The sequence below is a fragment of the Lissotriton vulgaris genome, chromosome 2_1 (genome assembly GCF_964263255.1).
Source record: "Lissotriton vulgaris chromosome 2_1, aLisVul1.2, whole genome shotgun sequence".
NCBI classification, from domain to species: Eukaryota; Metazoa; Chordata; class Amphibia; order Caudata; family Salamandridae; genus Lissotriton; species Lissotriton vulgaris.
Genome location: NC_141687.1, coordinates 2,109,983,683 through 2,110,004,270, shown reverse-complemented (window position 1 = coordinate 2,110,004,270; position 20,588 = coordinate 2,109,983,683). Strand labels below are relative to the sequence as shown.

The 20,588-nt window shown below is 45.7% G+C and overlaps 1 protein-coding gene across 2 annotated transcripts in view; it reads right to left on the bottom strand.

Annotated features, from left to right (window-relative positions):
* The window catches only part of CGNL1 (cingulin like 1), a 579,392-nt gene that overhangs the window by 453,524 nt on the left and 105,280 nt on the right, over window positions 1-20,588 (bottom strand). For both annotated transcript variants that reach the window (XM_086958373.1, XM_086958374.1), the window contains exon 2: window positions 1,469-3,085. In XM_086958373.1, the coding sequence (XP_086814499.1) occupies window positions 1,469-3,070 (1,602 nt within the window). In that variant the 5' untranslated portion in view covers window positions 3,071-3,085. The remainder of the gene's footprint in view (window positions 1-1,468; window positions 3,086-20,588) is intronic.

Here is a 20,588-nt window from a genome sequence, read left to right as displayed (position 1 = left end):
ATGTCCTTCCCAGAACGGAATCAAGCATCCGAGGACCGGACCGGTTTCGAGGTAACACCTCTCATCAGCCCGGCTAGCTTGACTCCAGTGGTGTGGAGTGCCTGGGACCCACGTCTGAGCATCCCCAGCGCACTTATGGCGGTATTGCAAACAAAACAGGTGATGGACCGAATGTGGATCAATGTCACACATTCATCCCAGTCAAAAGATCTGGGCCCAAATCCATCGTTTTTTTGCACTCCACACCACCCTGGGTTAGACAATGGCGATATGCAAATCAGCTCTGACCCTGTGCCCCATGGGAACAGTCCAGTCCGAACTACAAAAGCCATGTCCTTCCCAGAACGGAAACATTGATCTACATTCTGTCCATCAAATTGTTTTTTGTAATTTTCTCCCTGAGTGTACTGGGGTAGCTCAGACGTGGGTCCCAGAGCCTCCACACCACTGGAGTCAAGCTAGCCGGGCTGATGAGAGGTGTTACCTCGAAACCGGTCCGGTCCTCGGATGCTTGATTCCGGTCTGGGAAAGATATGGCTGTTGTAGTTCGGACTGGACTGTTCCCATGGGGCACAGGGTCAGAGCTGATTTGCATAAAGCCATTATCTAACCCAGGGTGGTGTGGAGTGCAAAAAACGATGGATTTAGGCCCAGATCCTTGTACTGGGGTGAATGTAAGACATTGATCTACATTCTGTCCATCAAATTGTTTTTTGTAATTTTCTCCCTGAGTGTACTGGGGTAGCTCAGACGTGGGTCCCAGAGCCTCCACACCACTGGAGTCAAGCTAGCCGGGCTGATGAGAGGTGTTACCTCGAAACCGGTCCGGTCCTCGGATGCTTGATTCCGGTCTGGGAAAGATATGGCTGTTGTAGTTCGGACTGGACTGTTCCCATGGGGCACAGGGTCAGAGCTGATTTGCATAAAGCCATTATCTAACCCAGGGTGGTGTGGAGTGCAAAAAACGATGGATTTAGGCCCAGATCCTTGTACTGGGGTGAATGTAAGACATTGATCTACATTCTGTCCATCAAATTGTTTTTTGTAATGGATAAAAAAGTAGGCAGTATTTGGTCGACTAAGCAAATGATCTTAAAGGCTATGCATGGATCACCAGACATTTACTTCAAATAGTACTTCAAATATTCTATATTGTTAAGTAACAAATACTTCATGTCCACTTGCCCATTTCATCTGGACAAGCGCACATAATACTCTATTATGCGATACATGGCCCGTTTTCTGCAAAGGTGAAAGATTGCAAATGAAACCATACCAAATTGCAATTTAACAACAGAATACAACACTAGATGTGAACCATGTAGTACAACTAAACTAAATATTTTTAATGAGGTACCGGAAAGTAATCAATTACATCCACAATTAAGCTATTCATATTGCATCCTCTTTCAAAAAAGCACAGCAAACTAAACATATGAAAGGGTCACAAACTGTGTTTGTGGTTTACCTGTACTCCTGCAACTGGAAAAATGGACTTTGTCGTGATCTTTAACGTCTTAGATTCACTTGAAGCCAGGACAGGATTTTGCAACTGCAGGGTGGAGGTCACCGTTTTAATTTCTTCTTCTTTTTTACTCTGTCGAGGCAACGATGAGGACTTGAATACCACTCCATCAGGAGTATCAAAAACTGGGGACTTATTTTTCTTTTGGAATGTTAATGAACCAAGGTTGCTGCACTGAGTTTCTGTTGTCGGTACTTGATTTGTATTGAGGCTTTTGCCATCAGTTTGTTTTTTAGATGCAAACTTGTATTCTGGGAATAGTGTTCTTTGTTGGCAAACTTGAGAAGGTCGTAGTAGATGTTCAGTTGACTTCCCCAAGTTTCTGCTGAATTCATCTAAATATTCTGAATTCCCTTCAAGACCAAAAGGAAGTGCACTATCAACACTTCTAGCCCTTTTTCGATCATCTGGGTGAATTCTGTTCCGTTTAGCTGACCTACCTCTTCTTTGCATTCTTGTCTTCTGATCAAATTTTTCTATTAACTGGTCCACCTCTAGAATTGGATCAGTGTCAATATCACGGCCCGTGCCAGGCTTAAAAGGAATGTACCTTCTGTTTTCATGCCGGTTCACATTGTCTGCATAAAGAGCATCTTCTTGCTCATCCAAGAAATATTTATATAAGGAATGTGCTGATGTTGGGGTAGTTGATGACGATGATGACCTGCGTGACCGAGACCCATCAAGCACTGGACCGGCTGAATCCTGCCTTCTGAACGGAAGGACATCAGGCTTAGGCTTATTCGAGTCTCGATGAACAACCGGGCTGATATTATGGGACGACCCACCACTTGAGGAACAGGACTCTGATATAAGGATTTCGCTAGGGCTGCTAGTAATACTTGCATATCCTGATGGGGGCTTGTTCTGGTCTTCTGGCGTAACAGGTTGGTCCAAGTGTATTCCTTTTCTAGTTGACCTGACAAAATCCGTTTTTACATTTGTTTTTGGGGTGGGTTTTGTAAGTCTAGACAAAGATGTCGAAGATTGAACTTCATTCTTCTCTTCTTCTACTGGAAATGTAGATTTCATATACACTAGAGATTGGTAATCATCCACCCTCGAGGCTTTCTTCGTAGGGTCATAAGGCTGCAAAAGCTCAGGATGCCTTTCAAAATTGAACAAGTTAGAAGATGAAAGAGGACCAGCTTTCAACTCTGGCAGTCCATTCTTTGAGTCAGAAAGAGTTACTTGTTTTGAGTTTCTTGTTGATCGCAAATATGGATTTTCTGGGAACTCTAACTCTTCACTATTTTCTCTTCTGAGTTTAGTTTCACTATGTGAGTCTGTTTGGGATTTCACACTAATGGCTTGATTGGATATGTGCTGCCCATTTTCAGATGCTGTTAGATTACTTGGCAAACGTCCATCTTTATTATTTAGTACTATGTATGGATGCCCATCTATTCCTTGGACTCTAATACTGACACCGTAAGATCCTTCTTTGAGGTTCTGCATATTACTGGCCTTCTTCCTTTTCTCATTTGCAGGTCTGTGCCCGAAGTCTGGTGGCACGTACCGGTGATCTTCGAAATAGGGTTCCATATTTGGCTATGATGCCTGCAACAAAACAGAATATTTAAACAGATATTAGTCTGAGAAATAAAGCGATCCAGCAGTCATGGAAAATCTAATCCTGTTTTCAGTATGATATGAACCAAGCGATAAAGATGGGTATATGAATTTAAAGTCAGACTGAAACCAATGCATCCATGTAGCAGCCAAACTATGTTGTCAGAGCAGGCGGCTAACAGGAAATTGGTAAAAATAGCAGTGTCTCGAGGAGACATGAGATAGTGACAATAATGACCTCTGGTGGATGCACTAAGAGTGGGCAGCGGGTGTAAGTGGAAAGGGACAATGAAGACAAATGATTATGAACCACATGTTCAACATGGGTGATTGGTTTCGAAAAGCACCACCAACTTGTTCCAGGTCTGAAGGCTGTGGAATAGGTAACTGAGGTTACTGAGGAGATAACTTGTCTGGTGTTGAACCAGAGCTGGTGACTCTTGTCATCACCTGGGCAGGGCTTGAGAACCTTGAACCAGGAGACCCCAAAATGTCCTTCCAAACAAGATGGAAGAGGTTTTCTTTTGTCCTTTTCTGAATTCGAAGAAGTCACTGAGATAATACTAAAAAAAACTAAAAGTATCTATCGTCTCAAGTAACTATTATCATATCATGACATTAGAGGACACAAAGTACTAAACTACATAAAAGCGCTCCCAAAAACTCAGGCAATATCAAGGATGGGGGCAGTCCTGCACGAACTGCCCAGCAGCAGTAAGCAAGCAGCATTCAGAATGTTAAGCAGGGAGCGTTGGTGGAATTACCAGGCAGGCACAAAAAGACACAATGTGTCACCTGGTGTTTTATATTTGGTGTCACCTAGAGTTTTCTTATTTTAGAGTGTGGCCCATCTGTTGTGAGGAAAGTGCCGAGCAACATTTGTGTACTGGATAAGGCAGAGAATCAGGATTTCCTACTTAATAATACTGTGGATGAGTGGTCACCCTGTAAACTAACCTCAGACCTACAAACACAAAACAGATATTTTAGCTAAGACGACGCTTGGGAATTCTGAATGGAGAGTGAACACAATGTGTGCTAAGGACTTTGCGATATAAAACTTGAAGGTCCCAAGAATAATGCATGGTGCAATAGACCAGTATTATTAATAATGGGGCGACCCGGTGTCCCTCAGAACCTGGGTATTAATATTAGGCAAAAACAATTGGTTCTGTTGGGATGTGTACAATTACTTGGAGTATTGTTTTTAAATACAGAGATAAATTACTTTTTATAGAACATAAAACAAGGATTCCCACAAGAGACAGGACGAAACCTTCACCAAAATTTCCCATCCCCCCTCCCGCTCATTTATTCCACATGTATTTGTCTTGTATATAGTGTACTGTCTATATCACTTAAATCACTATATGTCACTTTGTTCACCATAGTCACTTATTGATTTTTTGACACAATTGAATGTGCAACTGTGACGGCCTCTAGTATTTAATACTATTTCAGAATATACTATTGATTATATTCTGTTGTGTGTGTTTTTCTCTGTGTGAATTAATTTTTTTGGGTGCAATAAACCAGCGCAGCGAACAAGAAAGGGTGGGACTTGTAAGAAGAATTGGGAGGGAATGTGGCAGATTTCCCATTGATATGCTCATGTGTTCTAGGAATGTACACAGCACATGCCTCCTGCCAGGGACAACTTGAGGAATTGGAGGGCTCCGGGTCAAACGTATTTTGGGGGCCCCTGTTGGGAAACTATGATCCAATTTCAGCTCTTTCATGCCCTCAGTGGCCAGGTATACTTGTCCAACTCCTAAATGTGTTTACATCTAATATTCGGGGATAGTCACCTGTGCTTTCAATATTGTAAATCAGCAGCAGCAAATTAATGTTACTGCAAATAAATTCTGTGTCATCCATTTCTCATATTTGAGGTCCTGTTTTGATCTTAAAAAACCTTTGTTTATGGATGTTGCATGAAACAAAGATAACATTTCTCTGCAAAATGCCTTTGAGAGACTCTCACATATTACCCACATTAAAAATATATTAAAGGAAAACAGTATTAAAACCAATCTGTTTGAGAATGATACAAGGTCATTAGGGAAAGGCTCTCTGTAGAACAGAGCTAACTCTATTAGGGGACCCTCGTAAAGGTTAGCGCCCTTATACCGAGTCCACTTTCCCCCATGCCTAAAAACGTCTGTGACTCCTGCCGGTGAAGTGTTTTTCAATTAAAATCACTAACTGTGACTGATCTTTGCTCTATGAAGTATAAGGTATTCAAACATCCGCGCCCTAAGCACTGTAATGTTTTCCAAATGGGAGGTTTCCTCTGTGAAATGACTTCAGAAGTGCAGAAACCAAACGGGCCTCGTGCCACAATTAACAATGCAGCTATGGTTTGTGCTAATTCAGTCAGAAATAAATTAAACTCAACATTAAGCTACTTTTGCAGGATTGTGCTGTTAAGTTTTTGAGCACCTCAAAAACAGGCTCTAACCACTTAAAAAGGCACTGCATTCGCAATAGTAAGTCCTTTGTTGTTATAATGTCAAATCCACCGCTTGACTCACACGTGCAGTTACAGCTTGTCACAATTACGGCCAGATACTTTAAGATTATTCCAGAGGTTCCCCAAAGGTGAAAGGGTGTTCAGTGTATTATAATTTTCTATAAATAAGAAAACTATACGTTTTATCATGCGTCTACCGGGAAATGATGGTGCCACAGACCACATTTTCTGACTATTTCATCTCCAACGAATGAATAAAAAGCCTTAAAAAGGAAAACCAACCAACTTTAGGACAATAGAAAAGTAGAATAGAATAGAAAAACAAAGAGTGATAAAGCACATAGATTTGTTTTTCATAATAGGTGGGAGTGATTATTCAATTGGCATGTTTGTGTGCCCGGAAGTGTGTGTGGGTAAACATGAGCATGAGTCAATGGCTGGATGGTGGACTGTATGGGTAGATGAGTGATTGAGAGAATGATTGGGTGAGTGTATGGATGGTGGAAGCATGGCAGCATATGGGTGTAACGGCAGCACTGAGTCTGACAAAGGCGACAAGTGGGCAAAGACAGTGTGCGGGGGCTAGGACAGTGTGTTGGGGATGGGCCGTAAATGGGGACATGAGAAACTGAGGGGACAGATACAATGTGAACAATGCTGGGCAGTAAGCGTGTGTAAGGTGTAAAGACCAGGCCAGTGTGTACAGTCCTGAATCTCTTGGGAGAGTGGACCCTGGCTGCTCTCTCCACCCGCAGAGGAGGTCGGAGGGTGGGGGAGAGTAGCAGAGCAGGGAGAGGAATAGTGGGTTGATGGGAGAGCTGCATGCAACATATCACATTTTGTCACGTTAAAAATGCTCATCAGTTACTTCCATGGTCACTCAAACAATATTTTCTGAAGTAGAGGTAATTGCATGCAAAGTCTAGGGGGACCTGGGAGAACTCACTTAGAACATGAGCGCTTACTCTGGTCTGCAGGAGAATCATAGTTACTAAAGACATAGCCTGATGACCAGAGCAGTGATAGTATAATGACTGAAAACTTAAGTTAAGTAACAGCTGCAGAAAATATATCCGGGGTGCCATCATAAAAACCATAAACCTAAATTATAATTCATGTAGTACAGCAGATTACAATGACCTGAGAGCTCTTTTAGAGCTCAATGGACGGCACATCAGATGGCCAGGCCAAGGTCCCCCGGCCACAATAAGATCTCCACCAGCCTGGGGAGGAAGGGGGAATGATTACGTGCATCCACTGGAGTGGCACATGCACAGGTATACTTGAAGGCTAGAAGGACCACCATGATTGTTTGCGCCTGCTTGGCATTCTCTTGTTTTTTAGCAGTAATTTCCCAAACCAGAGGTTTGTTGATAAAAAGCAAATGACAACTGTTTCTGAAACAAGTGTGTCCAATGAGCAGGGTGTTTACCTTAATTTTTCCATGCAGTGATCATCATGCCGTGGATCGTAGTCCTGGAAATCAGGAATCCGTGCCAGGAATCTCACCCTAAATACGGTGGAGCCACTGTGACTGGTGTGTCCTTTGGCTGAAGGACCCCCTAGGTCAAGGGCTTGTGCTGGCGAGCCAGTTGACGCTCCACTGAAGGTACCCTGCAGTTCCCTTACCCCTAATGGGACAGTGGAGCAAATGGAAATGCAGATACGGCAACTGCCATTTGAGGGATGCCGAGCATCTGTCAACCTCCAAGTGACACCCTTAGCGTCTAGCCAGTAATACTATGTTTCTTTGACTAATACTACATTCGGATAGCCCAACCCACTTCAATTTGAGTTTGCGTTGCCAATGTGCATTGCAATCTTATGGAATACAGGTCTAAAAATTGACATGTAAAGTGCTGTTTATTTCCAGAAAACATGAATCCGTCCTATTCGCTGCATGCTCGTTTCAGAAAACATGAATCTCACATTCAATGCACGTAACTATAAGGTTGCATTCTTTGTTATGCAGAGAGGCCAACCTATTCGGCGTCGTGAGAAGTAACTATAATAAAGCTGTAAAGCACTTTAAAACCGTTAAATGCCATGAACCGGCTCAAATTATTAAAGTAATTTTTGTTAGAAATCCACCTTATTCATTACACCTTTACCAAAACACTGCCCAGGGCCAGAGCCCAGTAGAAGTTGCCCTACATCCACCACCTGAACACCGCATCAGAGTGGGGAGATGCCTCTGCTCGGGGCACATCAGGTACCGTGGGTAAAGGCTCGGGACATGGTACAGGAGAACAGGAGACTGATCATATCCTCAAGATAATGAAGCTCACCTACTAATTTATATGATGAGCGTACTGAAGGAAATTTGATTGGGATAATCCCAAAGACCCGAAGTTTGTATTCCAAATAATATTAGGAGAATGCCACAAGTCTTAGGTAATGGAGAACTCTGATACAAAACCCTGTGTACAGAGTTGAATTGCGTTTTTTTCTAGACCATGGGATTGCTTCATTCTTCAAAGTAAGATGTAGGAGTGAATGCTTACTACAAACATAAGGGCATTCCCTGTAATACGATATGGCAATGCTGTACAGTATGTTCAATGCTGTACTGTTCAACACAAGATTTCCAGTTTTTAGGTTTCGCTGGGGAACGGAGCTGTAAGCTCCGCCTCCAGAGAAATCTGTAGTTTCTAGTATGGGTGACTTGAACACGCCCCTCTGCTTCATTGGCTAGCTCCATAAATGGAGGCTAGCCATTGGAACAGAGAGGCGTCCGTCATGGCTGGACCAGATTCAGGGGTGTTCCCGAGAATCTTTGGCTTTTGGCTACGTCATGATACGTCAGCCAAAAGCCGGGAACGCCCCCGAATCTGGTCCGGCCGGGCCGTGCTTGCTGCTGTCCTGCCTTACTCTGTGTCCCTCCTCCCGCCGTCCCCCCTCCCCCCTCCTCGCTGTCCCCCCTCCTCGCTGTTCCCCCTCCCCCCTCCTCGCTGTCCTGTGCACGTTTCCCGTTTTTCGACCACGGCCGCCGGAGGAAGCCCTCGTGAGTGCGTGTTAAATCTTGCCTTCCCGCCCCCTCCTCCCCCTCCCCGTGTGTCCGTTCCGCCCCCTCCCCGTGTGAAAGGGATTTGTTTCTGGAGCTCGGCTCGGGTCCATTCCCGCCCCCCTCCCGCTTCCCGCCCCCCCCTCCCAAGTGCGTGTGCAGTTGCTCATCTTGCCTTCCCGCCCCCTCCCCGTGTGTCCGTTCCGCCCCCCTCCCCGTGTGAAAGGGATTTGTTTAGTACGATCGTCACACAGATCAGTTGTGTGCACTGCAGCGAAGGGATGTCTCCCCCTGGATCGATCGAAATTTTGTCTTTAGCTATAACAGCATTCATTCATCCGCTGCCACAATCTAGCACCTTCTCTTAACTTTATGCTGTGCGCCACGATGGGAGCTACCACTGAACAACGGGGGGGAGGGGGTGAAAACAAACGCATCCGGTTACTCACAGTTCAAGTTTGTGTGCATGATATTAAAATATGGAGGTCCATACCCCTGCAGTGTGGGTGCCACCCCTCCCCCTTATCGCAGGACCAGCCGCGGCATAAATGGGGGCGTGAGTGTCGCGACACAAGATAGGATTATTTTGCGTGTGAATTCCCGCCCCGTTTGTGTATTACAGATGGTCCCATTAAAACCTCTTCACACCATGTGAAGCGTTTTTTCTTGTTCCGTGAATCCATTCAGCCCTTTATGCAAATGAGACAAAGGTAAAAAACATCGGCTGCTCAGGATTACACGGAGTACTGAAGTGGGACTCTGAGAACTTGCATTGAGATGGCTGCACGCGGCCACTACATCACCGCAGCTGACTCAGTGCCGTGCCATCTTGAAATGCCACCATAGTGGTGAAATCACACTGGACACGCAGGGTTTGGGAATATGGGTTCTATTTTATTGTCTCGTTTACCACCTTCTCCTTAAAGGCAGACACTCTGGGACTGCTCACTTTTCAGGACTCATTTTGAGTTTGTAGCATCTGCGCTCGTGTGATTTCTCGTGATCATTAAAGACCTGCAGAATTTTGCTGAAAGTTAGTGTATTGTATTGCAGCAATTATATAGCGCTTACTACATGTTTGTGGGGCACAGAAGCACTTGACTACTTTGTCAGCAAGCTACACTGCGTAAGGTGAAAGTGAGCTTGGCGACTGATCTTGCAAGTTTACTTTTCACGGTCTGCGTACTCCTTCGCCGGTCTGGACTGAAGCAGCACGACTGACATGACTCTCGAGGCTGCAACTTATTAACTTTTATTCTTTTTGGTTTGTTTATTTGTACGAGCTAAGATTCACGGGCTTTGATCTGTGTTGCTTCCCCCAATCCCCCGTCTCTCTCGGCTTTTCTTCATTCTCTGTGTTGCTTCTCCTGCCCCTACTCCAGCTCGTCCTTTGCTTCCTATGTCACATCCCTCTTTTTTTAAACATATCCAGCCCTCACCCGGCTCTTTCCTTGTTCCTATTATTTTATTTTAAAACACCCCCCTCGGCCCCCACCTCCGCGCGATTCCAGGGGTAGAACTAATCTGACTGGGCAGAGACTGGTGCAACTTCGTGATGGCGGAGGGCAGGGGATAGCAGTCTCACTCTCGACGTTTCACAACATCCTGTGAATCTGCGCAAATCACTTAATGCTGGAGCCTAGCGATCAGGTAAGGTTTCCTCATAGTAAGAATGTGTTTTTACCTATTTGTGCATTTTTTATGTAGCGGGAACTCCACTAGAAGGCATCGGAGCGCTTTTCACGAGCACTGGTTACATTTCGGAAGTGTTATTGTTCACAAGCACGGGGAGATTGAGTGATCTGCCCAAGATCACAGGTGTAGAGCGGACGCCGGGACTTGAAATTACGCAGTCGGCAGTTCTGACGTAACAGAAGCCACATGAAAGCTCGGCTCCTGGTGGGTTCCAACAGCACCTCGAGCCGAGCCAAAGCCAGGCTTCGGGCTGCCCCAGCGCTCACAGGCAGCGCCTAGATTCCCGCCTCTGGGGCAGTGGTTCTGTGCCAGTCCCTGGTCTGTGCTCTCTGCCCCTGTGGTGAGCACACACCCTCTCCCTGGGGTCTTTCGTTCGACCAGGGCCTGTCAGCGGTCTGTCGGTCCGTCCGTGGGCGCTTTGAGGTTTTAACCACAGTGGTAATATTTTACAAGTTGGCGGAAGCGATGTCCTTGGATGTTAAATTGCCCTGGAGTTGTGCCTAGGACCATCATCCTGGGTGAGTGTAACGACCCTCCGTGGTCGTTGCCGCCCCCCTCCTCCCTGTGTTGGTGGATTCCTGGGTGTGGGTGGGGTTCTGTGGTCCTGGGATCTTAAGACATGGCTGCAGCACTTCTTTCATGATTTCGGTATTTCATCTTTCAACGCCCCTGTGTCTTGTTGAACCCACGGGGTCCCCCCCCCTATGCGGCCCCCTCGGTGGTGGCGGCTGCTCTCCCATTTACACTGAATTTGTCTCTACAGAGGGGGGGGGGTGTTTTCTGCTCCCCATTGACCTCTTGGAAGGCCAGCACGATAGCTCAGTGAGCTAAGCTCCGCCGGCATCAATCTGTGCCTAGCGCCCTGAAGCCCCCATACTGCTGGGAGTCTGGGTGCTGGGCAGTGGGGTAGTGAAACTTGAATCCCCCCTCGCACCCCTGCAAAGTACATGGAGCCCTCCCCCCACCTTCCGGCCCACCTCCTACCAGTATTGCTGAGGGACCCCCCTGGGGCTAATCCCCTCCCCCCCCCCCACTGCGGGGTGGGGGGTGGGGCGCATTGTTACACCTCTGGTGCTCAGATGTTGATAAAATGGGGTGTTTTCAAGCGAGCCCCCCCCTCCTCCAGATTAGACCCCGTCCGCATTCAGTGCCCTCCCTGCTGAAAAAGGTACAAATCGTTTATTTTACCAGAAGAACCTTAACCCTCCTCCCTGGCTGTCCCTTCTTTGTCTTCCTCCTTGGCTGTCCCTTCTTTGTCTTCTTACGCGGCTGTCCCTTCTGTGTCTTCCTACCCGGCTGTCCCTTCTGTGTCTTCCTACCCGGCTGTCCCTTCTGTGTCTTCCTACCCGGCTGTCCCTTCTTTGTCTTCCTACCCGGCTGTCCCTTCTTTGTGTTCCTACCCGGCTGTCCCTTCTGTGTCTTCCTACCCGGCTGTCCCTTCTGTGTCTTCCTACCCGGCTGTCCCTTCTTTGTGTTCCTACCCGGCTGTCCCTTCTTTGTCTTCCTCCCTGGCTGTCCCTTCTTTGTCTTCTTACGCGGCTGTCCCTTCTGTGTCTTCCTACCCGGCTGTCCCTTCTGTGTCTTCCTACCCGGCTGTCCCTTCTGTGTCTTCCTACCCGGCTGTCCCTTCTTTGTCTTCCTACCCGGCTGTCCCTTCTTTGTCTTCCTACCCGGCTGTCCCTTCTGTGTCTTCCTACCCGGCTGTCCCTTCTTTGTGTTCCTACCCGGCTGTCCCTTCTGTGTCTTCCTACCTGGCTGACCCTTCTTTGTGTTCCTACCCGGCTGTCCCTTCTGTGTCTTCCTACCTGACTGTCTCTTCTTTGTCTTCCTTCCCGGCTGTCCCTTCTTTGTCTTCCTACTCGGCTGTCCGAGTATATATGCAACCATTATAAGTGCACAGAAAGTGCCTGCTGCTTTTCAGGCTGGGGTCGCATCACGCTTCAACAAGGAACTTATCCGCATGCAGTGCCTACTGCCTTCCGTGTTCTGGGTGGAAACACTGACTCTCATTCACATCTAAAGCCTGATGCAAGTAGTAACGTTTATTGAGACCCCCCTCTCCCTGTACTTGGCACAGGCCTGCCTGTTTTTATGCGTTATCTTCTTTTTTTTTCTCAAGTTGTTGTATCTGTTTTTTCCAAAACACTCCTACTCTGTTACAACCCGCTGCTCCCTCTGTCCCATGTCCCTGTGTTTCTATGCCCCTTGTTTTCCTGCCCAACCGGTGTTATTCTCTCTAAGGTTACCTTTCCTCAAGGCTACTTGCCCCCTGGGTCTAGGTGCCTGGAGATCCTCTTTCCTCCATCCTGTCCTTCCCAGGCTCCGCGGATAGATATTGATAAATGTGTAGACAGGTCGCTGAATCAGAGGCATAGGTAGGTAGATGGACAGACAGGTATGTCAGTAATGAAGGATAAACCCTAGGATAAAGGCAAAGCTCGACTATCTGTGACCAGTGGAAGAGGACAGTGAAAGAATAAACATCTACAGAGGATAAGATACTCTGATGGGCCAGACATGTGTATATATGGCATTGGAAGGCCTGGGCCAAGAGCCGTAATCTGTCTGAGTTTTTCTCAATTTTGGTCTCAATGTAACATTGTGTGGGATATTGGTCATAGGACAAAAAGTGCATGCGATATCTTTCCCTAATGAAAATATAGAGAGTAAGACTTTTTGTTACGAGGGACAAATAAGTAAAATATTATTGTTGTATTTTATTACAAAATGACTACTTGTTGGCCGCACTATTATAAAGCATTGCCCAAGAGAGGCCAATCCGAGCCGCAACGTAGGACCGAATGCCATGGGCTGAGGTGCAAGTAACGAAAATGCAAGAGGCTCACACACAACCACACACACAATCACACACAACCACACAAACACAATCACACACACACAAACTAACAATTCCAATCCAACCCACATAATTCCACTACACACCACATGCATATACTCCAAAACACATGGCTAAAAGACATTGCCATTTACAATGCCATTAGCTCTAACTCAAATAAATCCGAGACCTATTGCATTTCCAATGCTTGTTTCTCTCTGTCTCTCGATAAACCTGTTTGCCAGGGTCCTCCCCTGGGCATCACACTCAGGGCGTATGAGGCTTCCTTACTATGTTAAGTTTCATTTCCGGTTGTACTGCACAACGCTTTGAGTTGGCAAAGAAGTTGCTCAACTCTTGCAAGCTTTTTACAAGCCTTGGGGTGCTTTCTTTTATCAAATCCTCGTCTCGGGACGATGTTTACAAAGCTGGAGGCCATCCATCTCTACAAAGAAAGAGATAATCTGTCTGGGGAGTCGGTTTCTAAGCACTAGAATGCCAGAGTGTGTAGGCATACACTTCCAAGAAGGGGACTTGGGTTATGAAATAAAATAGTAGTGAAGAAAATATTGAGAGGAAGAATGGATAAAGATCTGTTATCAGATAGTGCTCACTCTCTATTATAAGTAGGTGTTACTGCCTGCTTCTTAGGGCATTAACAGCTGTTAAAATCCTCTGAGGAATAGGGTAATTAACTGTTGGTAACACCTTGCCACCATTTGGTAATAAGGCTATTACAACTCATGCCCCAATTCACACCTGCCTAACGCAGCCAGAAAAAACATACCTACCCCCGCTGTCTACCTAATGTTTCTGAAACTATAAGATGCTAGGAAACAACAGTGATAGTGCATTAAGCGTTCTGATTGGCTGACCCAATCTCAGTATCCAATACAGTTTCATCTGTCGAATCTCTTCACTCAGTAGTTTGCACCTCTGGTTTTTAGATGGATGTCACAGGAGTAATACAATTCACAAGACTTGTCACGATAAGATTCTGGTCAAACATGTTAGAATTGTGTATATTACTGTATGCAACTGTTAATTTGAGCTTGCCTCCACCGCACGATTATACCACCCCCACTGCTCCCGTCCTTCCCCAAAACTCTGGCGATCAAGAGGGTCATGCAAGTCTGCGCTGGATTCAGCAAATAAAACTAAATAACTCTTTAAACTAAAAAAAGTGAAAAAATGCTTATTTTTGACGTTCATTTTTGCGGACTGGTGAGGTGGAATGTGTCTGTATTCAGTCAGCAGGGAGAGCACACCGTTGCATATGGGGTGGCTGGTTTTGTGTGTGTGGGTGCAAATGCAATAGGTGTCGCATTTGCGAGAGATTAGGCTATTGGCTTTGTAAATGACAATGCCATTTATTTATGTTGTCAATGCCAACACATAAATAAAAATGTTGTCATTTACAATGCCAATAGCTCTAACTTTTCCAAAGGCGAAACCGTTGCATTGTAAATGCTTGTTGAACCTTGTGATTGATGGACGGAATCAGAACTCTACCATTACAAGGAATTTAGCATTTCTAAAGATGGAAGCAGGGAGCTAGGAAGAACTCCATGCAAGAGTGTCTATATAGAGCTATTTCATATTCAAAAGATAACGTCCTCGCAACCAAACTTTCAAGTACATAAGATTATGAAGAGTGGGCAGCCCGTGGACAGGAGATACAGGTCAGAGGCTTAACTCAAAGTTGTTTTATAATATTCTGTTCCAAAAAGCCGAAGCCAGGCATTTAAAAAAATCTCAAAGTGCAATTAAGTTTGAGAAATAAAAATGAAGGGGGAAAAAACCACTGAAATGTGCAAGTTATGGTTAGGACCCAAATGATTTACTCTCACAATAGCCATGCAACTTATCATTTACACACCAATTGCAATGCTCATGAACTACTACTGCTCGGCACCAGTAAGCAACTGGTATGGAGGTGCGTGGTCTAACAGACTCTACTATCAACCCACATCCATCAAAGCCCCCAGGAAAAGAATTCTGGAAAATAATAGTGTAAGATTATCTTGTAGGGTATTGAATAGCCGGCTCACTGGTCCTTGGTACCTTAAAGGAAAACCCACCTGTATCTGTCAGCCACTAGAGATACCATCTCCTGGGGGTAAAGCAGTCATTCTTCTGTTAAAGATGAGCACAGAACTAAAAGGTAAAGGTACTACCGTGCCATCTCCATCCTTCCTTGGCGAAGCAAGTGTCAAGATTTTGTGTAAACAATACAACTGCACACCTCCTTCCCCAGCCCACCCAGACTGCTAAATACATTTCTTTGCCTTTGCAAAACACGCTAGTTGCGCGAAGGAGCTCGGGCATCCCAAAATACCCTGCATCTGCCGGAAGCACGCGCTTCGTCCTCATGCCAGGCACGTCCTGGGGTGATTTACAGTCAATTACAATTGCAGTGCATTTCCGAAGGAAGCTTGGCTGCTGCCGGCCGCCTTACCGCAGCACGAGCATCCACGGCGAGGCACTTTAGCGCATGAGTAATGCCAGCTGGAGAGAGGCACGGAAACACTTCCAGCCACACCAGTGACTTCATTCTTCCTTCCTTGCTCCTTCGGAGCTCCACACACTCAGCTAAAATAAGGTATATTACCAGGGCAGGCACCACCGCCGACACTCGTGCAGAGACAAACTTGCCCCAATGGGCTGAAGTGGTGTCAAGAACAGTCTATGGCTGGGGGAAACACTAGACTATAGCAAGAAACACCTGCTGTCCCATTCATGTATTTCTTTCCTTACTGGTGTTTTATCAGGGGTCACGTGACACTTGCATGCATCTACAGAGTGTCAAGTAGCACGGAAGAGTGGCTAGAAGAGAGGAACACCAACAGAGGTGCCCGAGGACTCCGCACCATCAGACCAGCAAGCGCATAGAGGCCTGCAGTAGTCTGAAGGTGCTTTTGGTTGGCGGGAAATTTGGCCAATGGGTACCACTTATGAGCTCTAAACTCTGAAAAGATGCCAGCAACATTCGTTGGTGTTTGCCAACCCACAAAAATATTCTTAGGGTTTTGTTGATGTCCTTGAAGAAAGCAGTGAGTGTGGTGGATATGAAGTAAAGAATAATCATTACACTACTGTCCAGGAGAGTTTGGGACAGGCGCGGGCGCAGCATTTGTCAAGATAACTCTTAATGGGCCGATATTTACACTACACATAGTGCTGAGAGTGGGTGCCTGGCAAATAGAACTGTGGGTAAAGGAAATATGGGTAGAAGCCTGAGCCAGAACATAGCAGGGAAAAGCGGAAAGATATACTCGCACATTAAAAACGGTATCTTGTAATGGCAGGTTTATGGTCAGATGCTGTAGTACACTATATCGTACCCATATGACCTCCAGCATATGGACGTGATGCAGACTAGTAAAAAGAGAAACTTTGAAAAATCAATAAATCAATCATACAATTTATAGAGCGCACTACTTACCCGTGAGGGTCTCAAGGCGCGGGTGAAAAACAGGGGGGGGGGGGGCACTACTGGTCGAACAGCCAGGTCTGGAGTAGCCTCCTGAAGGTCAGCAGGTCTTGGATCTATCGTAGGCTGAGTAGGAGGGTGTTCCAGGTCTTGACAGCGAGGTGGGAGAAGGATCTGCGCCGGTGGTTGTTCTTCGGATGCGTGGGATGGTGGAGAGGGAGAGGTCGGCGGAGCGGAGCTGGCGGTTAGGGGCGTAGAAGAGGTCGTCTGTTGAGGTAGGATGGCCGGTCTTGTGGAGTGCCTTGTGATTGATTTTTTGATTGATTGATTTTAAAATTTATAAAGCGCAATGAATGTCCGTGGGTGTCTTAGCGCCAACACTGAATATCGACATCAGAGAAATGCATGTGTATTAAATATCTGTTTGAAAAAGCCAGGTTTTTAAAGATTTCCTGAACATGATGCGGTTCGGACTACTTTTAATCGTAATGGGTAGGCTGTTCCAGAGTTTAGTCACTCTTACCAAGAAACACGTCACCCCAAAGAACTTGTTTGTATCTGGGTGCTTGCAGCAACTTGTGATTGACCGATCTAAGATTCCTAGAAGGAGCATAGTATTTTATTCTGGAGGTCAGATAGAGTGGACCTCTGCCATGAAGTGCAATATGCAGAATGCCTTGAAGGCTATTCTTTTCCGGACCGGTAGCAAATGAAGTGCCACCACTGATTCATGCCTCGGAAATGTTTAGAATTAATCTGGCCGCCGCATTCTGCAGACGTTGCAGCTTGCTCAGATATTGCATTTGGATCCCAAGATACAGTGTATTGCCATAGTCCAATTGTTCATGGATGAGAAGTTTGAAGGAGATTCTCCTGTTGACGGGGAGCCAGTGCAGGCTTCTCAGGTGGGGGGGTGATGTGGCTGTGACGTGGTACGTCAAGAATGAGGCGTGCAGAGGCGTTTTGAATGCGTTGCAGTCATTTGATGAGCTTGGTCAGGGCTCCCGCGTAGAGGGCGTTTCCATAGTCGAGTCTGCTGCTGACGAGGGCCTGGGTGACTGTTCTTCTTTATCTGTTGAGATCCACCTATAGATCCTGCAGAGCATGCGGAGGGTGTTGAAGCAGGAGGAGGAGACTGCATTGACTTCCTTGTTCATGGACAGCGTTGAGGCGAGGTTGATTCCCAGGTTGCGTTCGTGGTCGGTGGGTGTCGGGGCTGGCCCCAGTGCCATTGGCCACCAGGAGTCATCCCAGGCTGATGGGTTGGAGCCGAGGATGAGGACCTGGGAGGAAACTCTGACTTTTGGGGACCAACATTTTTCTTGAGAGGGAAGACCGAGGCTACTCCGCCTTAAGAATAGTGTACATTACTGAAATTAAGTTGTTGCTACGTAATGTTTAAACAAAAACAATTATAGGTCAAAAGAAAGCTTACGATTGAAGGTGGATTTACAGGGTCTAGAGAAAATGTTCCTAACAACTTGATGAATGATGTTGGTGGGGACTGGGATATGCAGATGTGCGTGAGTGTTAGTGAGGGGGCACGTCCTTAGATTTATGAAGATGCCAATGGCACTTAGAGATGACTGAATGTGTGTAGATGGCCTGCAGCACAGCATGGATAGAGTGTTGGGGAGCAGAAAGAACTGCAAGTCAAAGTTTGAATGTGGAGTAGGGGGTGGAAAACCCACTCTTGTTATCATCAATTTAGATTTATTCAAATAAGGGTTAAAGGGCTAGGCGAAATGAAGAGGGTTCAGAGGGGGCAGCCTGTGGGAGTACCTCTGAAGTAAGATTTGTATCCAAATTGTGCCCCTTGACAAAGCTGGTTGCCTTAAGACTGCAATACGGTACTTTATTTAAATGGGTGATGTCTACATGGAGCCAATGCGATTGGTGGATCGGAGAGCTCCTTAGGCCGAGTCGTGTTGGAGGTTAAGAATCTTTGGCAAAAACTACCGCAGACAGGGGCAGGTATTTGTTGTCACGGTGCCCGTGAAAGTCACATATATTAACATTGTTTATTTTGCCATTTTCAAGATTCTCTATTGGCTTTTTTCCAATTTGAAATTCGGTATAACATCCTGTTTTTAACTCAAGCCTGGCTAGACAATGCACGGCTCTGCGAGTCATGCTGTACTGCGGTACTTGGACTTGGAACTCCGCCCAATCTCTGACCATCTGGTCAATTGGCTCCTGTTACTGTCCTATCTAAATCGTTGCTTCTGATTCATTAATAAGCTTGTTAGTCCCTCCTTAGTATCGCCTTGTCTGCATTTGTAACCTCTCATAAGGACTGAACCTTTTACTTGGGTGGTTACACAGTATGTTTATTTAGTCTGTGAAAACTATTTTCTTTAATTATTTTGTCATACTCCACATACAAACTGCTTTCCGGTAACAACCGCGTGCCTTTATTTATTTTTCCAGCGCGGACAGCTTTCAATAGATCGGCCACGCTCCTTTCTTTATTTATTAAATGCTTTATTTTTATTTTTTTTAAAGCGCCCCCTTGTGGCGCTTTCACTTTAATATCAGCCAGGCACCTTTCTTTACACGAGCCACATCTAAAGAAATGGGCGTGGCAGCCATTAAAGTAAAAGTGTGGTATGGGGCGCTTTTACCCCCAAAATATTCTTTGTCACCTTGGCAAACAAATGTTTTTTTTGTAATAGCTCTCCATGCCGGGTTTTTACTTTAATGTTGACCACGCAAATTTCTTTCGTTGTGGCTCGTCTAAGGAAAGGGGCATGGCCGACATTAAAAGTGAAAGCGCAGAATGGGCGCTTTGATAAACAAGCATTTGCAATGGAATAGGTTTCGCATTTACGAGAGTTTCGTAAATGCGAGACCTATTGTATTGCAAATGCTGGCTTGTGTGGGTATATCTCCAAATGTGACTATACATTTTCGTTACAAAAGACTTTCTAGCTAAGGGCTAAGAGATTCTGTCTGCATATTGGAGTTGGGTAGCAGGTATAAAAAAACAGGCATTGCATGTCAATTTCTCATAATTCTCCTTGATTGAAAACAGAGAGCAGATACGTTTGGCTGTTTTTGGAGAGCGTTGGTGCCCAAAGCAGGTGATGGGCCCTTCTTCACTGATACATTGGAGCCGGATGAAGCCATCAATGGTACCGAAAGCACTGCAGAGCTTATACTTAAGGATAAGTTATCCAAGTCTTTAATCATGGTGGTAGAGGTGGTTACTGCAAGTGCAAAAAATATCCAGCCTTCTGCACCCTCTTGGAGAAATAATCAAAGCTCTGAGCAGGGAGTAGAGTGTTGCAGAGTGGCAGGGCATAGAGTGGAGTTGAGTGTTGTAGAGTTGAGTGTTGTAGAGTTGAGTGGTGTAGAGTTGAGTGGTGTAGAGTTGAGTGGTGTAGAGTTGAGTGGTGTAGAGTTGAGTGGTGTAGAGTTGAGTGGTGTAGAGTTGAGTGGTGTAGTGTTGAGTGGTGTAGAGTTGAGTGGTGTAGAGTTGAGTGGTGTAGAGTTGAGTGGTGTAGAGTTGAGTGGTGTAGAGTTGAGTGGTGTAGAGTGGTGTAGAGTTGAGTGGTGTAGAGCAGAGTAGAGTGGCACAGTGATCTAGTGTCTTAGAGTGCAGTAGCAGAGGAGATTAGGTTGTTGTGGAGTAGAGTGGCATAGAGTGGCATCGAAGTTGTAGAGTGGAGTGGCATAGAGTACAGTGGTGCAGAGTAGAATGGCGTAGAGTGCAGTGGTGCAGCGGGCATTGGTTTTGAGTAAAGTGGTATAGAGTGCATTGGTGTAGAATGTAGTGATGTAGAGTAGAGTAGTGCAGAGTAGAGTGGCATAGAATGGGGTGGCACAGCGTAGAGTGCAGTGGCATAATGAGGAGAGGCATAGCATGGAGTGGTATACTGATTTGTTTTGATCGTATTTAAATATTAGCTTGCATCACACTTCAGAATTACCAAAATATGTGCTTCATTTGTGCTTTCCTGATTCGGATATGTGCTGAAATATCTGCACAATTAATTTGTAGACATTTACATTTTGTTGTGTGCTACATAAAATACGATTGTGCAGCCT